This window comes from Poeciliopsis prolifica, unplaced genomic scaffold, assembly GCF_027474105.1.
Source record: "Poeciliopsis prolifica strain line A6 unplaced genomic scaffold, Auburn_PproV2 SCAFFOLD115, whole genome shotgun sequence".
NCBI lineage: Eukaryota > Metazoa > Chordata > Actinopteri > Cyprinodontiformes > Poeciliidae > Poeciliopsis > Poeciliopsis prolifica.
The window spans coordinates 40,916-61,178 of NW_026562490.1; the positions used below are offsets into that span (position 1 = coordinate 40,916).

At 37.9% G+C, this 20,263-nt stretch overlaps 1 protein-coding gene and 1 pseudogene across 8 annotated transcripts in view; one reads left to right on the forward strand and one right to left on the reverse strand.

The window, feature by feature from the left end:
* The window catches only part of LOC129354656 (sodium/glucose cotransporter 4-like), a 29,202-nt gene extending 18,856 nt beyond the window's left edge, over positions 1-10,346 (forward strand). For 4 of the 8 annotated variants that reach the window (XM_055024110.1, XM_055024113.1, XM_055024115.1 and 1 more), the window contains 8 exons: positions 1,304-1,384; positions 1,571-1,776; positions 2,812-2,947; positions 3,196-3,303; positions 6,417-6,567; positions 7,020-7,188; positions 7,923-8,138; positions 9,522-10,346. In XM_055024110.1, the coding sequence (XP_054880085.1) occupies positions 1,304-1,384; positions 1,571-1,776; positions 2,812-2,947; positions 3,196-3,303; positions 6,417-6,567; positions 7,020-7,188; positions 7,923-8,138; positions 9,522-9,830 (1,376 nt within the window). In that variant the 3' untranslated portion in view covers positions 9,831-10,346. Of the gene's footprint in view, positions 1-1,303; positions 1,385-1,570; positions 1,777-2,811; positions 2,948-3,195; positions 3,304-6,416; positions 6,568-7,019; positions 7,189-7,393; positions 8,139-9,521 lie in introns of those variants that run through there. The other 4 variants (XM_055024118.1, XM_055024112.1, XM_055024116.1 and 1 more) reach the window with 4 other exon arrangements.
* Positions 10,347-16,504: 6,158 nt separating this feature from the next.
* Positions 16,505-20,263, reverse strand: part of LOC129354657 (desmoglein-2.1-like) — a 31,147-nt pseudogene continuing 27,388 nt past the window's right edge.

Below are 20,263 nucleotides of genomic sequence, written 5' to 3' on the forward strand. Positions count from 1 at the left end.
CCAGCACATCACGGGATTAAGGGGAATGAAATGGCAGACAGGATGGGTAAGGAGAGAACCAATCAGGTAAAGACAGATATTAATGTTAGTTTTAGTATAACAGAAATTAAGGGTATAATTAAACAAAAACAAAAGAGGTGGCAAAAATTATGGGTAGAAGAAAAGAAAGGAAGGTGGTTTTATAAAATCCAAAAGAGAATTGGACAAATGAGACGAACAGAAAGAAACAGGAGAGGAAAGATAATTATTTCACAACTTGGACACACTGGATTGAATTTTTGATGGGGAAACATCAGACAGAGAAATGCGACTGTGGGGATGTGAGACAGTGGAACACATCATTTTGAGTTGTAGGAATTATCTGATTCGGAGAAACAAGTTCATTAGGAACCTTAGTAATATGAAAATGAAATTTTAATATTGTTGATTTACTGCAAAAGGAGTCGGGAAGCAGAGGATGTCAAGGTATATTTGATTTTTTTGAAACATAGTAAGTTGTATAGTAGGATATAGTTTTTTTATTATTGGTTTTTGTTTTGTCATGCGGTCCACACTTCTTACCAGTTGGTGGTGGTAATGCTCACCTAACGATTCTTGCCAACCGCCAATAAATATCAAGAAGAAGAAAACCTCCAGGACCCACTTTGGGCCCCAAAGTGGGTTCTTATCTTCTGACCGAAAGTAACAAGATAAGAAAACTAGAAACACTACAAAAGAGGCTGAAATAAGGAACAACTAGAACGACTAAACAAACAAATAATCTAACTAGAATCACTAAAGAGAGGTAGAGATACACTCAGTCCTAGGAACAACTGAACGTAGGATAACAAAATAACTAATAAACATAAATAGACAAACTATAAGGGTGAAAAATAAGGAGCATAAGAACAATACAAATTTAACCAAAATAAGTTGCCTCCAATAACAAAACTGGAATAACCCTGAGTGGAAAAATTAAATGAAACAAAGACCCCCAAAAAATCCCCACCCAAAACACAGAGTCCTGACATTTGTTCAGTTTAGTGAATCACAATTCAGTCTAATTGGAGTCTGACAAGTCAAGTTCTAATCCAATAACAAGGCCTTTACCAAAATATACCTATACTTGTTTGGGAAAGTCAACAAATGGCTTGATCCAAATGTAAACATTCATCAACCTGCACAAGTCGACTCAACATAATTATTATTATTTACCGATGATGGGGACACAACTGCAATTGCTTTTATAGGGTTGCATAATGATTAAAGTATTTCACAAAACGTATATTCAGTGTGATACAAACTCAAATCTGTATATCTGCAGGTGGTTTGGCAGCGGTCATCTACACTGATGCTCTACAGACTTTAATCATGGTTGGTGGAGCCCTTTTGTTGATGTTCATGGGTAAGATGGGCACTGCTGCTTCTAACTACATGCTGTTTTTTTAAATAATAGTTATAGTGTGAAATAATAGGTGTAAAAGATGAGCTCATTTAGCAGATGTCTTACCTGAAGTCATGGTAATTTTTAGAGTACTGTGATTGAGAAAAATGATTGTCTTTGTATGGATTTATTATCTGTATTTTTTAGCTTTCATTAAGGTGGGCTGGTATGAGGGCCTTGTGGATCGCTACATGTCAAGCATCCCCACAGTGACAGTTGAAAACACGACCTGCCATATTCCTCGTCCTGATGCATTCCACATGTTCAGAGATGCTGTGTCAGGAGATTTACCTTGGCCGGGGTTAATTTTTGGCCTTACTGTGTTGGCTACATGGGTCTGGTGTACTGATCAGGTAAGATTATCCACATTCCTACATAGCTGAAGTTCATAGAGATGTCTTGTTAAGGAATGCTTTAAAGAGTAGCAGGTGGTGGCATGGTGTTAAGATGGTTGTTGTAGGACCCAAAAGGACAGAAGTGTACAGTGAATTAGAAGATTTAATAAAAGAATATTGAGAAACAAACTAAAAAAAAATCCATGGAAAGAAAAGTAGCAGGATAGAACATGAGAAGAACATGAGGCAGAACAAGAAACTGATGGGAGTAGATGTAAAGATCTGGCGAGCAATGGCTGAAGCTTGAATGCTGAAGCAAATGGATGCTGAACAAAAGAACTAGGCTGATTAGCTATCCGATTCCAGGTACGAGTAGAGGAAGTAGGAGGCACTAAGGAGAGGGTGAGAGAAAGTGACACAGGAGACAAGAGAGAGTTCAGAGGGGATCAGAAAGTAAATCTAACACTGAAGATTTTTCCATTTCTTTTTTTTTTGTGTTCCTAATTTAATTGGGAAACATAATTAAATTAGAGAGATAGAAACTAATCAGACACAAGCAATAAATATAACTGGAATCACTAAGGGAGAATTAAAGTGAAAACAAGGCAGAACTATTAAGAAAAAAACTAAGGAACACCAAAAATGACAAAATCCAAAACGAAACAACCCCAGATCCTAACAGATGGAAACTAAATTTGTATTTCCCCTCACTCTGTTCTTTTACTACTCTATAAAACCATCTTATATATCTCTAATTCAGGGGCATCAACATCCAGTCTGGGAGGGCTGATGGTGTCTATCTCCAGCTAACATTCTGGGCGAGAGGCGGGGTCACCCTGGACAGGACGCCAGTCTGTTGCAGGGCAACACAGAGACAGACAGAACATAACTGATAACAACTCAGCATTAATGAAGTGAACTAGATCAGTGAAATAGACCAGGAACTACAATATAACATAAACAAAGGTTGAGGCAGCTGTTTAGTACAAGTGAGAAGTTTAATGACTGTTTAATGGTGAAAAAAAATATGATTCTAACTTTATGCTGATGCAGGTCATTGTTCAGAGGTCACTGTCAGCCAAATCCTTGTCTCATGCTAAAGAAGGCAGCGTTTTGGGAGGGTACCTAAAACTCCTGCCCATGTTCTTCATTGTGATGCCCGGCATGGTAAGCCGCGCACTCTTCCCAGGTAATTCTGTGTGCTTCTCTGTGTTAACCTTTCATGCCATACACCTGTTTTCTTCTTCTAGTTAAGAGGACTTGACATTGGACAATTAGTTTTAGACATGAATATGCTGGTAGTTGCTCAAAGATGAAATTGGATTCCATCAGTGGAAGTGAAAGTGAATTTATTTAAGTTGGAAAAAACTACCCTTATAAATTTATTTATTTATTGTTCATGCAAATATCACCATATTTCCTCTTCTCTGTTGGTAGATGAGGTTGGATGTGTGGATCCAGCACTGTGTCAGAGAATATGTGGAGCATCAGTTGGCTGCTCTAACATTGCTTACCCCAAACTGGTGGTAGAATTAATGCCTATTGGTGAGTCACAGAGAAACGCATTTACCTCATTTACTGTCTATGACTTTAACATGCCACGTAGTGCGTGTGATTATCAAGAGGAGGATGCGAGACACCAAACCCAACAATATAGATGACCTAATAAATTTTATTGAAGACAGCTGGGCTTCTATCACACCTATACTGGACACCTGGGCTTCTATCATATATATATATATATATATATATATATATATATATATATATATATATATATATATATATATATAGATAGATAGATAGATAGATAGATAGATAGAGTGCTATTCATTTTAATTGTATATTTGTTGCTGTTTTTAGACAACATTTCACTGAAGATGTTCATTGTAACATATCTCTATAACCAGTAATACTTTTACTTGTGTCCACTTAACATCTTTTAATACAAAAAACATACTATATGTACTGTATGTGTTGAGGAAGACGCAAGTCACATGACACTTCGTCAAGACACGTTTTATTCACGCTTTGTGCATGAATAAAATTAGCACAAAGAGACGATCATCACGGAAAATGCAAGAAGAAATTCATGTAACACAGGTTTCAAATTAAAAGCAGTCAAGCTGGCCGATAAAGAGGGAAACAGACCTGCTGCACGTAAACTTGGCATTAACAAATCCATGGTGAGACGCTGGAAACAGCAGTGGGAAGAACTGGAGCACTGTAAAAAGACACACAAAAAAAGCCTTCAGAGGTAATAAAAGCAGGTGGCCCGAACTGGAAAACATTCTTGAAGACTGTGTGAACACACAGAGAGCAGATGGGCGAAATGTTTCCACTGTGCAGATCAGACTGAAAGCAAAAACAATCGCCACCAAAAAGAAAATTCAGGATTTCAAAGGAGGACCGTCGTGGTGTCTAAGATTTATGAAACAAAAAGGTCTGTCCATCAGGACACGGAAACTCTGTCAGCAAATTTTCACAAATTCATTCAAACAAAGATAGCAGAGAATTCCGTTGGACTAGATGAAATCATAAATAAATATGAATCATAAATCTGATGTTTGACCTGCCCCTCACCAGGACCGTCAACAAGAAAGGTGAAGCATCTGTCACACTGAAAATAACCGGCCATGAAAGGATGCATTTCACCTGTGTTTTGGGCTGCACTGCATCCGGACTGAAGCTTACACCAGTGGTAAATTTTAAGCAAATTATTATGCCAAACGAAAACCTGTCGTGAAAGTTAACACAAAAGAGTGGATGGGAGGGAGCCTAATGAAAGAATGCTTGACCGAGTGTTATGGCAGCGACCGGGAAGATTTTTTTAGTAGGAAAAAAGCATTCCTCGTTTTGGACAGCATGAGGGCCCACATTACAGATTCTGTGGCTATCAAGAGGACAAACTCCATTCCAGCTGTGATTCCTGAGGGCACAACAAAGTATTTGCAGCCACTTGACATTAGTATGAATTGTGCATTTAAAGTGGCCCTCCGAGTTGAATGGGAGGCTTGGATGACCAGCGGCGAGAAATCATTTACCAAAACTGGCTGCATGCGAAGAGCAACTTTGGGTTAGGGTTACTGATATCAGCCACTTGGGTTATTTGCTGGTGGTACATCCCATGTAGGGGCTTGTCCTCCCATGATGGTATCTCTGGCACCTCAACCTCCGTTCCCTGTTGTCTGAGACATTCACTGAGCACATTGTCTGTTGAGGCTTTGTCCCTGATGTATTTATGGATCTTAGTTGTTTCGTCCTGGACAGTGGTTCTCACACTCACTAGTCCTCTGCCTCCTTCCTTGCGGCTCGTGTACAGTCTCAGGGTGCTGGATTTGGGGTGGAACCCTCCATGCATGGTTAGTAGCTTTCTAGTCTTAATATCTGTGGCTTTTATCTCCTCCTTTGGCCAGCTAATTATTCCAGCAGGGTATCTGATAACTAACAAGGTATAGCTGTTTTGGGTCTTAATTGTCTGTAGACCTCCTGCGACAGCCTTGAGCCTCTTGCGCACCCTACATATTGAGGAGGTAAATCAGTCATTTGGCTGAGATTTGTTGGAAAAAGGTTGTTTTATAAAATGGCACTTTGTGCCTTGAATGTGGGTCTATTTATTTGTCTATTTCTGAACATAGCTCTTTCTCAGTGCTATATTACTTTATCTTTCTTTCTCTATTGTGTTTTCCTGAAATCCTTTTAACTACAGAGAAGTAATAAATACAATAGTTAGAAACTTTTGACCCAGAATGATTTAGATTAGTCACTCTTTAGCTTATTTTATCAGAAACTGTAGAGTACAGTACTCACTATTTAGATGCAGAGACCAGAAGCCCAGGGGACAATTTTGGATAAACATTGTTAAACTATTTTTTAGACTCCTGTTCTCCCAACCCATAAATGAAATTAGACCAGAGGATACTTAGTAACCCTGAACAGGAGCACCTAGCTTACATACTTTAAATCAGGGGTCGCCAAAGTCGGTCCTCGAGGGCCTGCATCTTGCCTGGTTTAGTTCTTTCCCTGATTTAATACACCTGGATCAAATGATGGTTCAGAAATTGACCTTCTGAAAACGTTGTCATGACCAGGATGGCGGCCCACGAGGACCAACATTGTGGGGACCCCTGCTTCAGATCAATGTTAGATTATTTTTCTTCTTTAGCTTTTTCCTTTGGTTTGTTATTTTGTTTGTATTTCCTTTTAAATCTTGTAAAGCACTTTGTATTGCCTTGTTGCTGAAAATGTATTGTATAAATAAAATGATCTTTTCCTTTAAATGAGTTTTCCAATTATGTGACACGTAAAACAGTAATGTTTACCTCTAACAGAAATTTAAGATCATGTTGCACTATAGAGTTGGATGGGCTCATATGTCTGTGAACTCCAAAGTGGAAAATGGGCTCCTGCTCATTTCAGGAATGCATAATAACTGATGCAGTTCTAGGAAATAATCATGGTTTCACAGGACTGCGGTAGATTTCAACATGTTGGTGTTTTCAACCTCCTTAGTGCTATTTATTAGTCAAAGGCTTCATTGTTTTTCATTGTGTACCCTAAAACATTGCGATGTAAATTTTGATGTGTTATATATGTGTGCTTCTCAATCATTTTCAAATAGTTCAACTTGACAATGCTAATTTTTTTTTTTTTTACAGGTTTACGTGGCCTCATGCTGGCTGTAATTTTGGCTGCTCTGATGTCATCTTTGACATCAATTTTTAATAGCAGCTCCACTATATTTACTCTGGACCTCTACCACAAAGCAAGACCAAGAGCCTCAGAATTGGAACTTATGATTGTTGGAAGGTGGGGATGAAAATTACACCTTAAATCCAGAAAGTTAATTTGGACAAAAGAGATTAAATGTCAGTGTCTAAACTGTCTTTCTATCAGAAAACAAGCAATTTTTCCCCCTATATGCAATAATTTTTGCTGCACAAACAAATACTCACAGTGCTAAATGTTTACTTATGTTATCTAAATACATATTCAAGACATGTTGAGTTACATGATGAGGTGTATGTTGATAGGATCAGGAGTAATGAGAAATAACATACCAGTTATTATTATTATTATTATTATTTTACATTCTTCTACAGGCTTTTACTGATATAGCTTAAAAATCAGTTCAATGAAAAGAAGTCAAATGTTATTATCTGTCTGGTGTCCAGGAAAATCTTGGACATGCTGGACCACATCTTACTGTCATCTTGACTTCAACCAAAATGCCACAATGATAACACTATGTCTATGTTCAGGATTTTCGTCCTCGTCTTGATGTGTGTTAGTCTGTTGTGGATTCCAGTTGTCCAGACAGCCAACAGTGGACAGCTTTTTGAGTACATCCAATCTGTGACCAGCTTTCTAGCCCCACCAATTACTGCTGTCTTCATAATGGCAATCTTCTGGCCTCGGGCCAATGAGCAGGTATGTCCCTGACAGATGTACACATCAAAAAATAATCACAAATGGCACTGAAATGATGTTAACTCAGGAATTTCCAGTCCAGTTCTCATTTACCAAAACTTTGCATGATTCCAATGTGTTTCTTTTGTAAAACCCCTTGACTCAACATGGTAAAATCTAACTCATCTAACCTCCACAACAAACTTTTATAATGTTATCCTTCTAGGATCCTCCTCTTGTCCTAGCAGGGTCGCAGATGGGGGGCTGGTGCCACAATCTCCAGCAGTCATCAAGTGACATTCTGGATATCTTGCCAATCTATCGCAGCAGGCATGTGCAGAGGGGGGGGGATGGAGAGGGCATGAGTCCTCGCCCCATTGATGCCCCAAGCCCCCTTTTTGAGTCTTCTTTTTTTCCAATAATTTATTCATGAGCTGGCAAAGATGTTGAGGTCAGGGAATATTTTTTGTCTGGAACCAATGTAGGCTGATTAGTTTGTGTCTCGTTACAGCCTGTTCTCCCTAACATAGTCTGATAAAGTGGTATCACTTAAGAGCAAGTCTTTGAAATGTCAGCCATATAATTAGAAGGGTTAGGGTTACGGTAAACATTTGTATTTAGCCTTACCTCTAAACAACTGTTTCTTCCGTAAATATGCAAGTCCAATATTTAAAGAGAACATATAGAGCAATTCTGTAGCATTTTTGTCAGATTGGTATCTAATGTATTTATTAATCTGCATATTTGTTTCCTAGGGGGCATTTTGGGGTCTGATAACAGGCCTGGTGATGGGACTGGTCCGCATGATTCTGGAGTTCTCCTATACAGCACCATCCTGTGGTCAGCCTGATCACCGGCCCTCTGTTTTAACTGATGTCCATTACCTTTACTTTGCTCTCATCCTGCTGGCTCTTACATGCCTAGTAATTATTACTGTCAGCTTGTTGTCTGCTCCAATACCAAAAGAAAATGTAAGCTGCATTTATTAATTTTATTTTTAGATGTGAAAACTGAAAATGCAAACAAACAACATTAATTAGGACCTGTACTTCAATTGATCTTCAATGTGCTTCTGGGTGGCAAGTACCTGTCTCCAAAAGTTAGCCGCAGAGAGTTGGAACTGAAATGTCCCCAGTTGATGACAGGGGATGACGGGCGCATACACCATCATCAGACAGAATAAGCCATTGGCTCAAATGATCAAATTGCTCAACTTACCCCAAACTTTCCATTTCAACTTTATTTATGTCCACAACTAAAATGATGTTTATGACCTCATGTTGTAGCTCATACATAGCACAATTGATATATAAAGCAATTTTTAAAAATATCTATTATAATCTAAACACAATTCTTATGAAACTCATAAAACACTAAATTTACTTTCAAGAGTGAAAGAGAGTTTGTAAGAAATAAAAGTCTAACCACTTTATCCATGAGGGTATTTCCTTCACAAGCTTCACTAAAAGATGCCTTCCTCCTAACTATTTGAAAAGTATGAAAACGTGCTCAATGGTTTTAGAGTTTCCTAGAAACAAGGGATGGCTCAACTTGCTCCCTAGCCCCCTACATCCCAGTTAATCCTAGTGATGAAAAAGTGCGTTAAGCTGTTTATTACTCAAATTAGTTTCAAAACTATTTGTCTCTTGACAATACTCCTTACATCCTCTACGGGGTTCAGTCAGGCCACTCTGCTGGCCAATAAAGCCAATAAAGCACTGTAACACCAGGTTATTCAATCAGCTTTTGATGTCTTTGGCAGTTGGGCCAGGTTCCAAGACCTGATGACAAATTAAATCAGCATAAAGCTTGTCAGCAGAGCAAATCATAAAAATGTCCCAACAGTCGGCTGCATTGACTGTGTCTTCTAAAGTGATAAGACACAGTGAACTAACACCAGCAGATGATATGGCATCTCAAATCAAGGCCATAGGTTCTGGAGGCGGGACCCACAACTGAATGCTCTAACCATTAAATTGTGGACATTAATAATTTTTTTTCAAACTGGGACCTGTTTATGTGGTAAAATGTAAGACTTCTAACCTTGAGTTTATTGTGCAACTCCAGTAAAGAATAAATACTAGACAAAGGAAATTACACAGCTTCAGTCTGACCCTGTTCATTGGTTCAAGCAGATTCCAGCACTTTGTTGTAAAGAAATGTCATCACAAAGTTTTTATGATGTTCAATTTTTTTGAATAATATTTGTAAAAGGAAATCTTCCAAAAATGCCCCGAATATATCAAACTTCTTAATCGATACATGTATTAATTTAGTGCAAGCATTAAAACAGAAACTTGCTCTAAATGTCTTTGGTTCAGCTCATTTCTCTCTGCTTTATCTCTCCTGTGCAGCTCCACAGACTAACCTGGTGGACCAGATTTAATCTTGAGCCTCGCATCGACCTCACAACTCCTCAAAGGGCACCAGATCTGGAGAACTCTGTTTGCTCTGAGACTGAACAGTCTCCACCACCTACATGGAAAAGAGTTGCTATGTGGCTCTGTGGCCTGAGTAGTCCAAGCTCACAATCTGCACCACCAAACGCACAAAGCAATGACCTGAACTTTCTGTATGAGAAACCTGTTTGGAGGAAAGTCTGCAATTTTAACGCTGTGTTGCTTTTGGCTTTTAATGTGTTTCTCTGGGGATACTTTGCATAAAGTTGTGCTTAGACTTGTAGCATCTCAGTATCTATGGAGGAGTTATCTCTGATGTTGAGACAAATTGTAAGGTGGAACTAAAATTGTCTTGTGTCAGCAAACTAATTTGTGATCGTGATGTTTCAGTATTCAAACACTTGATGAAAAGCTAAAATGTATTATTGATAAATTCAATGTATACAGAAGAAAATCAATTCTATAGATGTATAATAACAGTATAATTGACAATGGATGGCTCAACTTACTCCCTACCCCCCTACATCCCAGTTAATCCTAGTGATGAAAAAGTGCATTAAGCTGTTTATTACTCAAATTAGTTTCATTTTTGATTTGAAAATCCACCTTGAAAATTTTTTTAAATAAATTGTGAGACCAAATCAATTTCTCCTTCTGCATCTGCCATTGTGGGCATAAAATAAGAATAAATTTGCAAGTGTTATTGTGTGCAAAGCAGATTTCTGAAGACTTCAGATGTCATTGTGGGCCTTCTAGCCTCCCAGTGAGGAGAATTGGACAGCTGATGGAATAAAAAACATTGTTCATTTCCATAGTTTAATTAATGTAGGCTTACTTTACTGATTTAAAAAGTGTGGGCATATTAGATTACTCCTGTCAACACATAGACATATCTGGTGTTGTGAAACTTTGATATGTCTGGGAATTTGTGCAGCCAAGAGAAACATTATAAGCAAAGAGAATAGACTATTGGAATAGTTTTTCACTGGTCTGGAGCAATGCTCCCTCTAATTTTTCATGTGTCTGGGCATTTTTGGGCATATCCCCAGATACATGAAGCTTGTGTTAATACACAAGCATCCTGAGTACACTGAGGACCACTGTGGGCATCATTAGTGTGCATGGCGTGGCCACACACAAGTATTACACTTGTTTATAAATCTGGGGTCATATAAAGTTGCATGTCTTATCAAAAGAATCAGATTACAGCAACAATTTTTATTTGTTTGCTTTTAATTTAAGTGATTTGCCCAATTAAAAAGAAAAAAAAAGAAAAATTAAAACATCGCTGTTTATGAGATACATACTATGTTATAAGTAAGAGTCCTGCTTTAGCCAGGGTGAAAAATGAGACGTTACACCTCGGCCTGTCACGAAAACAGATTTTGTCTCAAAAATTATTGCGATAAACAATAATATTGTTTGAAGACATTTTTATACCGATTTAACAAAAATTACGTAATAATACATGCGATTTCCTGCCAAAGATAGATACAATTTACTTTCAAAAGAACACTTAACACTGGGACTGATACACAAAATAAATAAAACAACCAAAACCAAAAATAAAATAGATTCTCAGTCTAAATTAACAATAAATGTACTTGAATAAAAACTAAACAACATGAAGCCAAAGTGGAAATAAACACTGCATTCAACCAAAAGAGTGCAGATTATGAAGACTCTATAGTATATTGCCTTTCAGTAATAATTAGATTTAAATAGAGAAGAATACGACTGCCTGATGCAATAGTTCAAACTACAGGATTTTTTACCCCGAATGACAATCTTAGAACATTATTGGGGCCTGCCATGCAATGCATAAGGAGAGCAGTGACTGACTTGCTTTGCAAGTCAGTCACTGCTCTCCTTATGCATTGCATGGCAGGCACCTATTAATCTACACCCAATAGAATGTCTCTTTATTTATTTATTTATTTATTTATTTTCTTCCGTCAACCGGAATGCGGCTCGTACCGCTGCGAGCTGTTAAGAATTAAAAAGAGGAATAACTTGATTTAGCTCGTTAATTAATTCTTTGTCCCGAATTCCTGTGTCTGTGTAAGTGTGCAGAGAGAAAAGAGCAATCATACGACTTCAGACTTCAGATATTCAGAGTTTTATCCAGAGAAAATCAATGCAAGAAGAATGTTACAATAAGCATCTCACCTAGATTATCAAAAGTCCAAGACATGACAAAACAGAAACAATGAACTGAGTAAAAACAAACAGTAGATTAACAGAAGATGCATCCTCCGGGAAACTCTCACTCAGCACAAAGAGATTCCAACTTCTGCTGTGAAACAAACCATTTTTTATAGACTGTGTATTCTCCTCATTTAAATATATGCATTAGGAGGTGTGGTCCTTTCCTTTGTGTGGGCTGTCTTAATGTTAATTTTATTACCTCCTGCTAAAGAGCCCCAAAAGCAGATATACGGCAAACCCTTCTCGTACCAGCCGCTGTCCAGTTTGATATACGAGTGCAGCTGCAGCACTATCTCTGCCTCAAAATGTTTTCACAAGAAAGTAGTTTGTATTTTTTAACCAAGCTTGCACACAATGTAATGCTAAATAATGACTATAAGTTTGGATCTAAGAAGTAACTAATTAAAAACATGCTTAAAGAAATATAGTTAATTCTAATATAGATAAAATTATTTATAAAAAGTTTTAAGATCCTAGTGAACTTTTGAACCATGCTCAGGAATTTGTTAATTGCCTGGCAGACAGGCTCCCTATCTAAAGAGATTCAAGGAGTCTAAGACTGTTTTCTGATTAGGAATTTCTGTAAGTTCTGAGAGTCACCAGCTGTCCCAGTTTGGATCTGTATCTAAGTTTATCTTAACCTAAAAGTTAACTTATGTACTATTGTGCTACTTTAAAATTCTTATTTCAACAGAGCCCACCCACAAAAGTGGTATCAAATCGTGCGGCTCGGCGCCGGGAGGGGTGCTATTACTTTTGGTGGGATTCGCAGTTACGATAAAAAAGTAAAAAGCGAAAAACCATCAAAAATTCTTGTCAGTTAGAAACTGTCCAAACTAGAGTGTAATCAACGATTCGTTAGAGTGTGGGAAGCAGTGAGATTCTGACCCCAAATAAATTTTGAAATCGCCGTCACGACCACAAATATCGACCTATCGGTATCAAACTTGGTCATGAAATAGATACGCATGCCTGCTCCGGTAAAATGTTTTCAAAATTTTCCTAGGGCTTACGGTTTTCTGTCTAGGGCCTTCAGAGCAAAGTGATGCGACAGGATTTCGACTCGCTTAGCCAGGATCACTTCCATGTATTTCTGAAAAATGTCAGACCTCAGCGCACACCATTTTTATCTCGTCGCTGTTATTAATGTGAGTGATGTACAGATATGAATAACGGGACTATCGGAGACGAAAGATAGCGCTCTCATACGCTTCAAACGGTTTTCCGATACGTATCACGGTTTCCGAATGGGAAGGAGTTGTTCGGACCGCTTTTTTCAGTCAAAACTGACTGGGTGTCTCACAAAGATAGAATTCTTTCTGTCTCACACACATGACAGTTGCAGAGGATTAATTACCATAGCAACGAAGCACAGCAGGGCCGAGCAGCTGATTAGAACTACAAAAACGCATCACTGTAGTTTTTACTGTGGCAGAGCTCTGAGGAAGGAGCTGGCCTTTAGAATTATAAATTAGAACTACAAAAACGCATCACTGTAGTTTTTCTGTGGCAGAGCTCTGAGGAAGGAGCTGGCCTTTAGAATTATAAATTAGAACTACAAAAACGCATCACTGTAGTTTTTACTATGGCAGAGCTCTGAGGAAGGAGCTGGCCTTTAGAACTACTTGTGTTTTGGGCATTTTATAACTGATTTTAACCAACCTTTGCTGCACATGGGATTAGTGTTAATTAAGTTTAATTAATCTTAATGAAATTAAGCTTAATGAAAATTTCAAAATAAAAGCCTTGACAATTTTTATATCAATTGCTGTTTGGAGCATTTTAGAACTGATTTAACACAATCACTGTTGCTCATGTGAATAGATTGGACATTTAAACGAGGCTTACTGAAAATTTCAAAATAAAAGCCTTAAGATTCCTTTCTGGCTCATGCCTATTTTAGTGAAAATGGCTGCCTCAAACTGATAGAATTATGTCTCCCCCTGTCTGACTCACAGCTGGCAGAGGATCCATTACCATAGCAACGGAGCACAGCAGGGCCAGTGGTTAGGACTACAAAAACGCATCACTGTAGTTTTTATTATGGCAGAGCTCTGAGGAAGGTGTTGGCCTTTAGAACTACTTGTGTTTTGGGCATTTTATAACTGATTTTATCCAACCATTGTTACACACAGGAAGTGTGGTAATTTAAATTAAAATTTTAAAATTTCAAAATAAAAGCCCTGACATTCTTGTATATTATGGAATTGCTCTCCTGGGATTATGTGACTTTTTTATATACACCACTGTTACACTTTAGATTATTTTGGAAAGTTAAAATGAAGCTTACTGAAAATTTCAAAATAAAAGCCTTAAGACTCTTTCTGGCTCATGCCTATTTTAGTGAAAATGGCTGCCACAAACTGATAGAATTATGTCTCCCCCTGTCTGACTCACAGCTGGCAGAGGATCCATTACCATAGCAATGGAACACAGCAGGGCCAGCTAATTAGGACTACAAAAACGCATCACTGTAGTTCTAACATGGCAGAACTCAGAGGAAAAGGCTGGACTTTAGAACTGCTTGTGTTTTGGGCCTTCTATTACTCTTTTTAACCAACCATTGTTACACATGGAATTAGTGTGGAAATTTTAAATTAAGCTTTAAAAATTTTTCAAAATAAAAGCCTTGACAATTTTCCCATCAATTAAGTGCTCTTTTGACCATTTTATGTCTGATTTTACCAAAAAATCGTTACACATGGGATTACATTGGCCATTTAAAATGAAGCTCACTGAAAATTTCAAAATAAAAGTCTTAAGAGTCGTCTGTGGCTAATGCAGCGCCGCGGGCGCTGCAATGATATTAGCTTGCTTTATCTTTTCGTCTCAAGTTATTAGTGCATTAGTGCATTAGTCTCAATGCTAATGCACTGTCTTGCACAGCAAGACAGTGCATTAGCATTAGCACAAACATTAGCTTTTCACTAGCATTTAAGATTATTAAGAATAAGATTATCCTGCATGATCTTTTTCTCTCAGGTTTTCTCTTAGCATTAGCCTTTTACCTTAGCCTTTTCCTTTACTTATTACCCATGTTCAATAATTCATGCTTGTGACTCTCCACATGGTATTGATGAAATTGCAGCTTTCTTTATCATGGATGCTAATGTTTAGCATCAGAACGCTGGGTCCAAACCGACGGGCACACTTTGGCAGGCCCCGGTTAAATTTCTTCAGGAATTTTCTAGTTCATTCTAAGATTGTCCCTTGTGTGTTACGGTAGATCGTCGTGGCCGCACTGATCTAAATCAAGGATTTGCCCAGCCTGGGAGCTGAACGCAGCCTTTTTTCATTCAGTGTCATCAACAGTAAGAGAAAAAGGTAGGAAGAAACGATATAGACGATAATTGAAATGAGGTCGATAGTTTTAATTTATCGTGCGATTAATTGAGTTATTGTTTATCACGACAGGCCTAGTTACACCTTTCAGACATAACTTTTTGTTTAGATTAAAATGTTCACATTTTGCACAATAAAATGTTTTCTGCAGCTTGTAAAATATTTAACTATACAGTTTTTTACATCTGGCCTTCTCACTACTCTTGTACACTTAGCCCAGGTTGATGGTCAGTCTGCTTCTTGCTTTATGTACTTGAACTCAGCATATTGACTGTTAATGGCCTCCATAATCTGTGGGTGGAGGAGAATGGCCTCATACTTCTTTGCCAGTGTACAAATGTCTGCTTATCCATAGTCAAAAGTCTGAACTAAATGCTTCAATATCAGATGCAGACCATTCCTTTAATTCATGCTCTGAAAAACGAACATCAATAGAGCTTACTAATAAAAAGAGTAATCACAATGGTGACACGGTCCCTCCACTCTCCACTGTACTGTTCTTCTAGTTGCACAAACTCCGACAGCTATTTGATCTTAGCTGAAGTGCATTTCTTTTTTTTTTTTACTTTGGTGAGTGGACGTCCCACTGAGACGTGATAAGGTGTTATCTTTCACGTCTCTGAACTCCGCCGCACTATTCTCACCTGCATGGTGCCACAGCGCATATGACCAAGACACGTATACAAAATAGCATGTGATGATTGGCTGCAGTGAAAGTGAACCGCATCGTATCATTTGCTGGATTCCTGTCACTCACTGAAGTTGATCGCAAAGTCGTGCAGAAAAAATGTAATTGGTCCAAACTGATGTCTGAGCTCAATGTCCAGTTTACCTTGGACTTTATTTTAATGCGCTTCATAGATTTTCTTGTGCACTGAGAATATGCGAGCAGTGCGTGATTGCGCAGGCGCAGCTTAGAGGGAACATTGGTCTGGAGTCATTTTCTAATTCTGAATGTGATGTTTTTAGTAGCTGTAATCACAAATGCATAAATAACAAAAAATAAAGGCTTTCAAACACCTATTTATGTGTAATTCATCTATATAATCTGTTTTAAATAAATATTGCAAAATTATTTTTATTCCAGAAATTTCACAAAAAAGCCAACTAAATGATGATAATGCACTTTTTTTAAAAAGTAACAATGCAAAACTCAAACGTCACTATCAGCGCTGTATCAGATTTTAGAAAAAAAAAATCTAATTTCCATCTGCAGGCAAAATTTTTGGGAACACTGTATTATAATTTCAAATACACCATGTTTAGTGGTTTTCTTTTGTAGTCAATCATCCACAAATTCATCAAGGTGCTGTAACTCTGCCTAAGGTGTTTTTTTTTGTATTTTTAAGATTCTGTTTGATTTGTGTGTAAAATGAGAAAAAACTCAATTGAAAGTAATTTTTTTATTGGAAAAAAATATAAATGTGATAAACATTTCATTCACCACTCTGTCTCATGTTAATTTCCAATCAACATATTATAATGCATATAAATCCCAGACAGCATAGGACAGTGCACACGACAGCCAAGAAGTTGTCATCCACAGAAAATAGCATTAAGAAATATGAAGTCCGACCACAGACTGACAGAGAGGGGTTTTTGGATTACGAACGCTTGAATTTCAGAAACGGTAGATTTTCAAACCTGAAAAGAATGAGACCTAAAGCAAGTTCAGCACTGCTGTACTTGCTTTATTCAGATTATGTGCTCACCCAGTGATTTTAGGTGACTGCCATTATTCTGAGAATTTATTTCACAGATAGTTCTTCATGACACGGGCATAAGCCACGATGGCCCTGCAGAAATTTTATTTGGCCATGGTCAAGATGAAAATGGTTTGAAGCACTTAAAGGAAGAATACAGAATCCACAGCTTAAATAGCCCATCTCCTTGACTGAGAGAAACAAAAAGCACACCATGCACATACCTGGTAGTTTAAATTGAAATCATTCAACTATTAGAGTGCTCTTTTACACCGAGAGTGTAAAGCAGGTCTTCAGTGAAAATACTTGATGCAATTCTGAAGACAGAACCTTAATGATCCAAATTCTATTTTCTATGTCCAGAAGATAAACATTACTACAATTCTAGACTGCCACCACCATTCTAGGTTCAGATTTTTTTTGTAGATTCATTAAATAAAATCTCAATATGTATACATTGAAATTGCAACTTGTAAAAAAATATATAATGAAAAAATAAATGCATTCTAAATAAAGACATTTCTGATGCTTTTTGTTCAGAAGCTTTCATACAGGTGTTAGCAGCAATTTTAAACATAATTATGTCTTGAAGATTCTTCTTTTCTGGCAACTTCTTTTTAGTTATTTCTTTGTCTGCTTTAGCAGTCTTTCTCTTATAAGGATAAAAAATAAGGGTATTGTTTTGGACTTCTATTGACAGCTCTTGCCTATATGATAGGACACAAGAGGAAGAAATTGTTTGGTTAAGCTGACAGTTTCTTTGGAAAATGTTAAAATTTAATTCATCAACTTTTACTTTACACAACCAAATCCAGATTCTTTCCTGCTTAGTGAGATATTTCAAAACACTGAAAGACCCAAAGCTTATTCCCCCTTTCACAATAACACCACCACCACCACCACCATTAGCCTTCTCAACTAAAAAATGACAAAACAAACAAATACACACATTCTCCTGGGCTGCCAAGCCTAAAACCCCCTGAGGGGGAGCAGCCTTTTTTACCAGGATAGCATCTCCAGGCAAAATGCCTTGAGGTGAACCTGGGCCCCACTCCTGTACCTCATCCTTGAGTAACATGTAATTTCCACCAAGATTTTGCCAATTTAATGTAGAGCCTTCCACAGAGCCCTGGGAGAAAGTTGGACTAGGCAGCAACACAGTGGTTCGGAGTGAACCTGTGGGGCTAACAGGACTTATAGGACTTTGAGGGCCCTCAATGTCCTGGATAGCAAGCCCTGAAAGGGAACTTTGGCTTCTTCCATAAACCAATCCAGACGTACTCTTTGAATCATTGATAACATAGAGGCCTGGAAACGTGTTTGCATGGGTTCCATCCTCCAGCACAAATGTGTTCTGTACATTAGGTTGAATTATGTAATGCATTGGTTGGAGTACAGGGCTAGTGGTGTAGTAAACTGGTGGCTGCTGTAATACAACTGTCTGAGCTGGATAAGAAAGTTTAGCAGAATCACTAATGTTAGTACTACTGGAGTGAGGGAGAGTTGTGGTTGTCAACTGTTTGCTTGTTGACTCTTTTGTTGCTGTACTAACATGAGATTGAACAACCTTTGCAGATGATACTACCTTTTCAGCATTAACATCAGCATGCTTTGTCTGAATTTCATGGTTCAATTTAGGTTTGAAGACAGGCTCTGTGACATTGGTGGTGGTTTTGACAGATCCTGATGCCTTTTGTATCACCATTGTTTTTGATGTTGGTGTAGGAGGTGAACAGATCTCAGCAAGTGTCTTGAACTTTGGTCCAAGGTCAGTGAGAAAGTTCAGGTCATTGTCAGGTTCTAAGATGCTGCAGCTCCCCACTGAACCAGCAGAGGATCCCTTGCCCTCAAAGTCATATTCCAAGAGGATGTCTTCAGATGGCACTGCAATTGCAGATTTCTGTATGGGGAAGAGAAACAGAACAAGGATTATTGACAATGTTGTTAAATAACAATGTTTATTCAAGAGACTTAATAAGATCTAAATAAAGTCAGTAAGTTACCTGGGAGAAGTAATCATTGAGAAAAACACCAGGAAGGGCTATGTCCTCAAAGCAACCTATTTGATGAATACTTTGCGTTTTTCGGCTGAATGAGTCAATTTCATTGCTTGGATTGTAAAACTCAGTTGAAACCCTGTAGTCTACGTCACCGTCCACCATCTTTGTGGCGGTCGGCTGAAATATTTGGTCCGATTCATAGTAGGTTTTGGTCTTAAGTGTTTCTGTGAATGCTGCTGAAGAACCAGTAATGAAATTTGGACCTGGTGCTGCCTCAGTTTTTTGTTGGGTACCATACATGACAGGCACCAAATGAACAGGAACATCCTAGAAAAATGAAACGACTCATGAACATACAAGATATTTCAACAGCGTTAAATTGAACAGTGTGTCTGACCCAAAAAAAATCATTTATGTTTAAAATTTAACTCCGCCATAAGGACCATAAAACCTTCACCAACCATAACACATACCACAAATTTACACAAAAGCTGGATGCAAATATACAAACAACAATGTAGTACTTGAACTGTTTTCCACTTATAGGCTAAATATGCAGCTCTTTCTACTTTGATGCAGTTGTTTTTGTTTGTAATTTTTTATTTTTATATTTATTTATTTTCTTTTAGTCATCTTTATGTCTTTAATTTTTCAATTTTATATATTTAGGAACTCCTGCATTTATCATATTGTGTATGTAATTTCTTAACTTTTACAGCACTGTAGCATTGCACTTTGAGCAACAGAACAGAAATAACTAATATTTTGGCTGATTTCCATAATATATTTAACCACAGGAGAATTAGTCAATTTACCAACCATTTGCATTCCTTTTTGTACAATTTACTGCCTCAGAGTAGGAAATTACAAGTATTGGTACATGTATCACTTGACATGGAAAGAGGATTAATAATGATTCCAACACACCTTATCCTCTCCTATGCATTCAGTTTGGTAGTTTATTAGGTGCTCTTTAGTGTCAAATGGCAGATCACTAAACTGGTCTGCAAAGATGGTGTTTGCCCCTCCACACTGACAAAACACCAGCAGCAGAGGGATCACTGCAAAGAGAAGAAAAACATCCTGATAAATGGAAAAACTTTTGTGATGTTCACATGGTGCTCTGTGTTTTTGTTTGTGCCAATCCATGTCACGCCCCTCGTTCCCATTATTCCTCTGACCTGTGCCACTCCCTGTTTGTTTCCTTCTTAAACCTCTCAGCCACAGAATGCTGACAGATTATCGAACGCTTTCAGCTAGTAGTTTTCCAGCTAGTAGTTTTCCAGCACTCTTATCTCGCCCTCATCGTTACGACCAAGATTTGCCCCTTTGGCCTCGGCTGTGTCGGACTGTTGCTGATCGCTCATCTGGTTCTAGACCCACACCTGTATGGATTACACTGCTCTCACCCTGTCCCTCGGATTCTGCTCTAGCCGCATCGTGT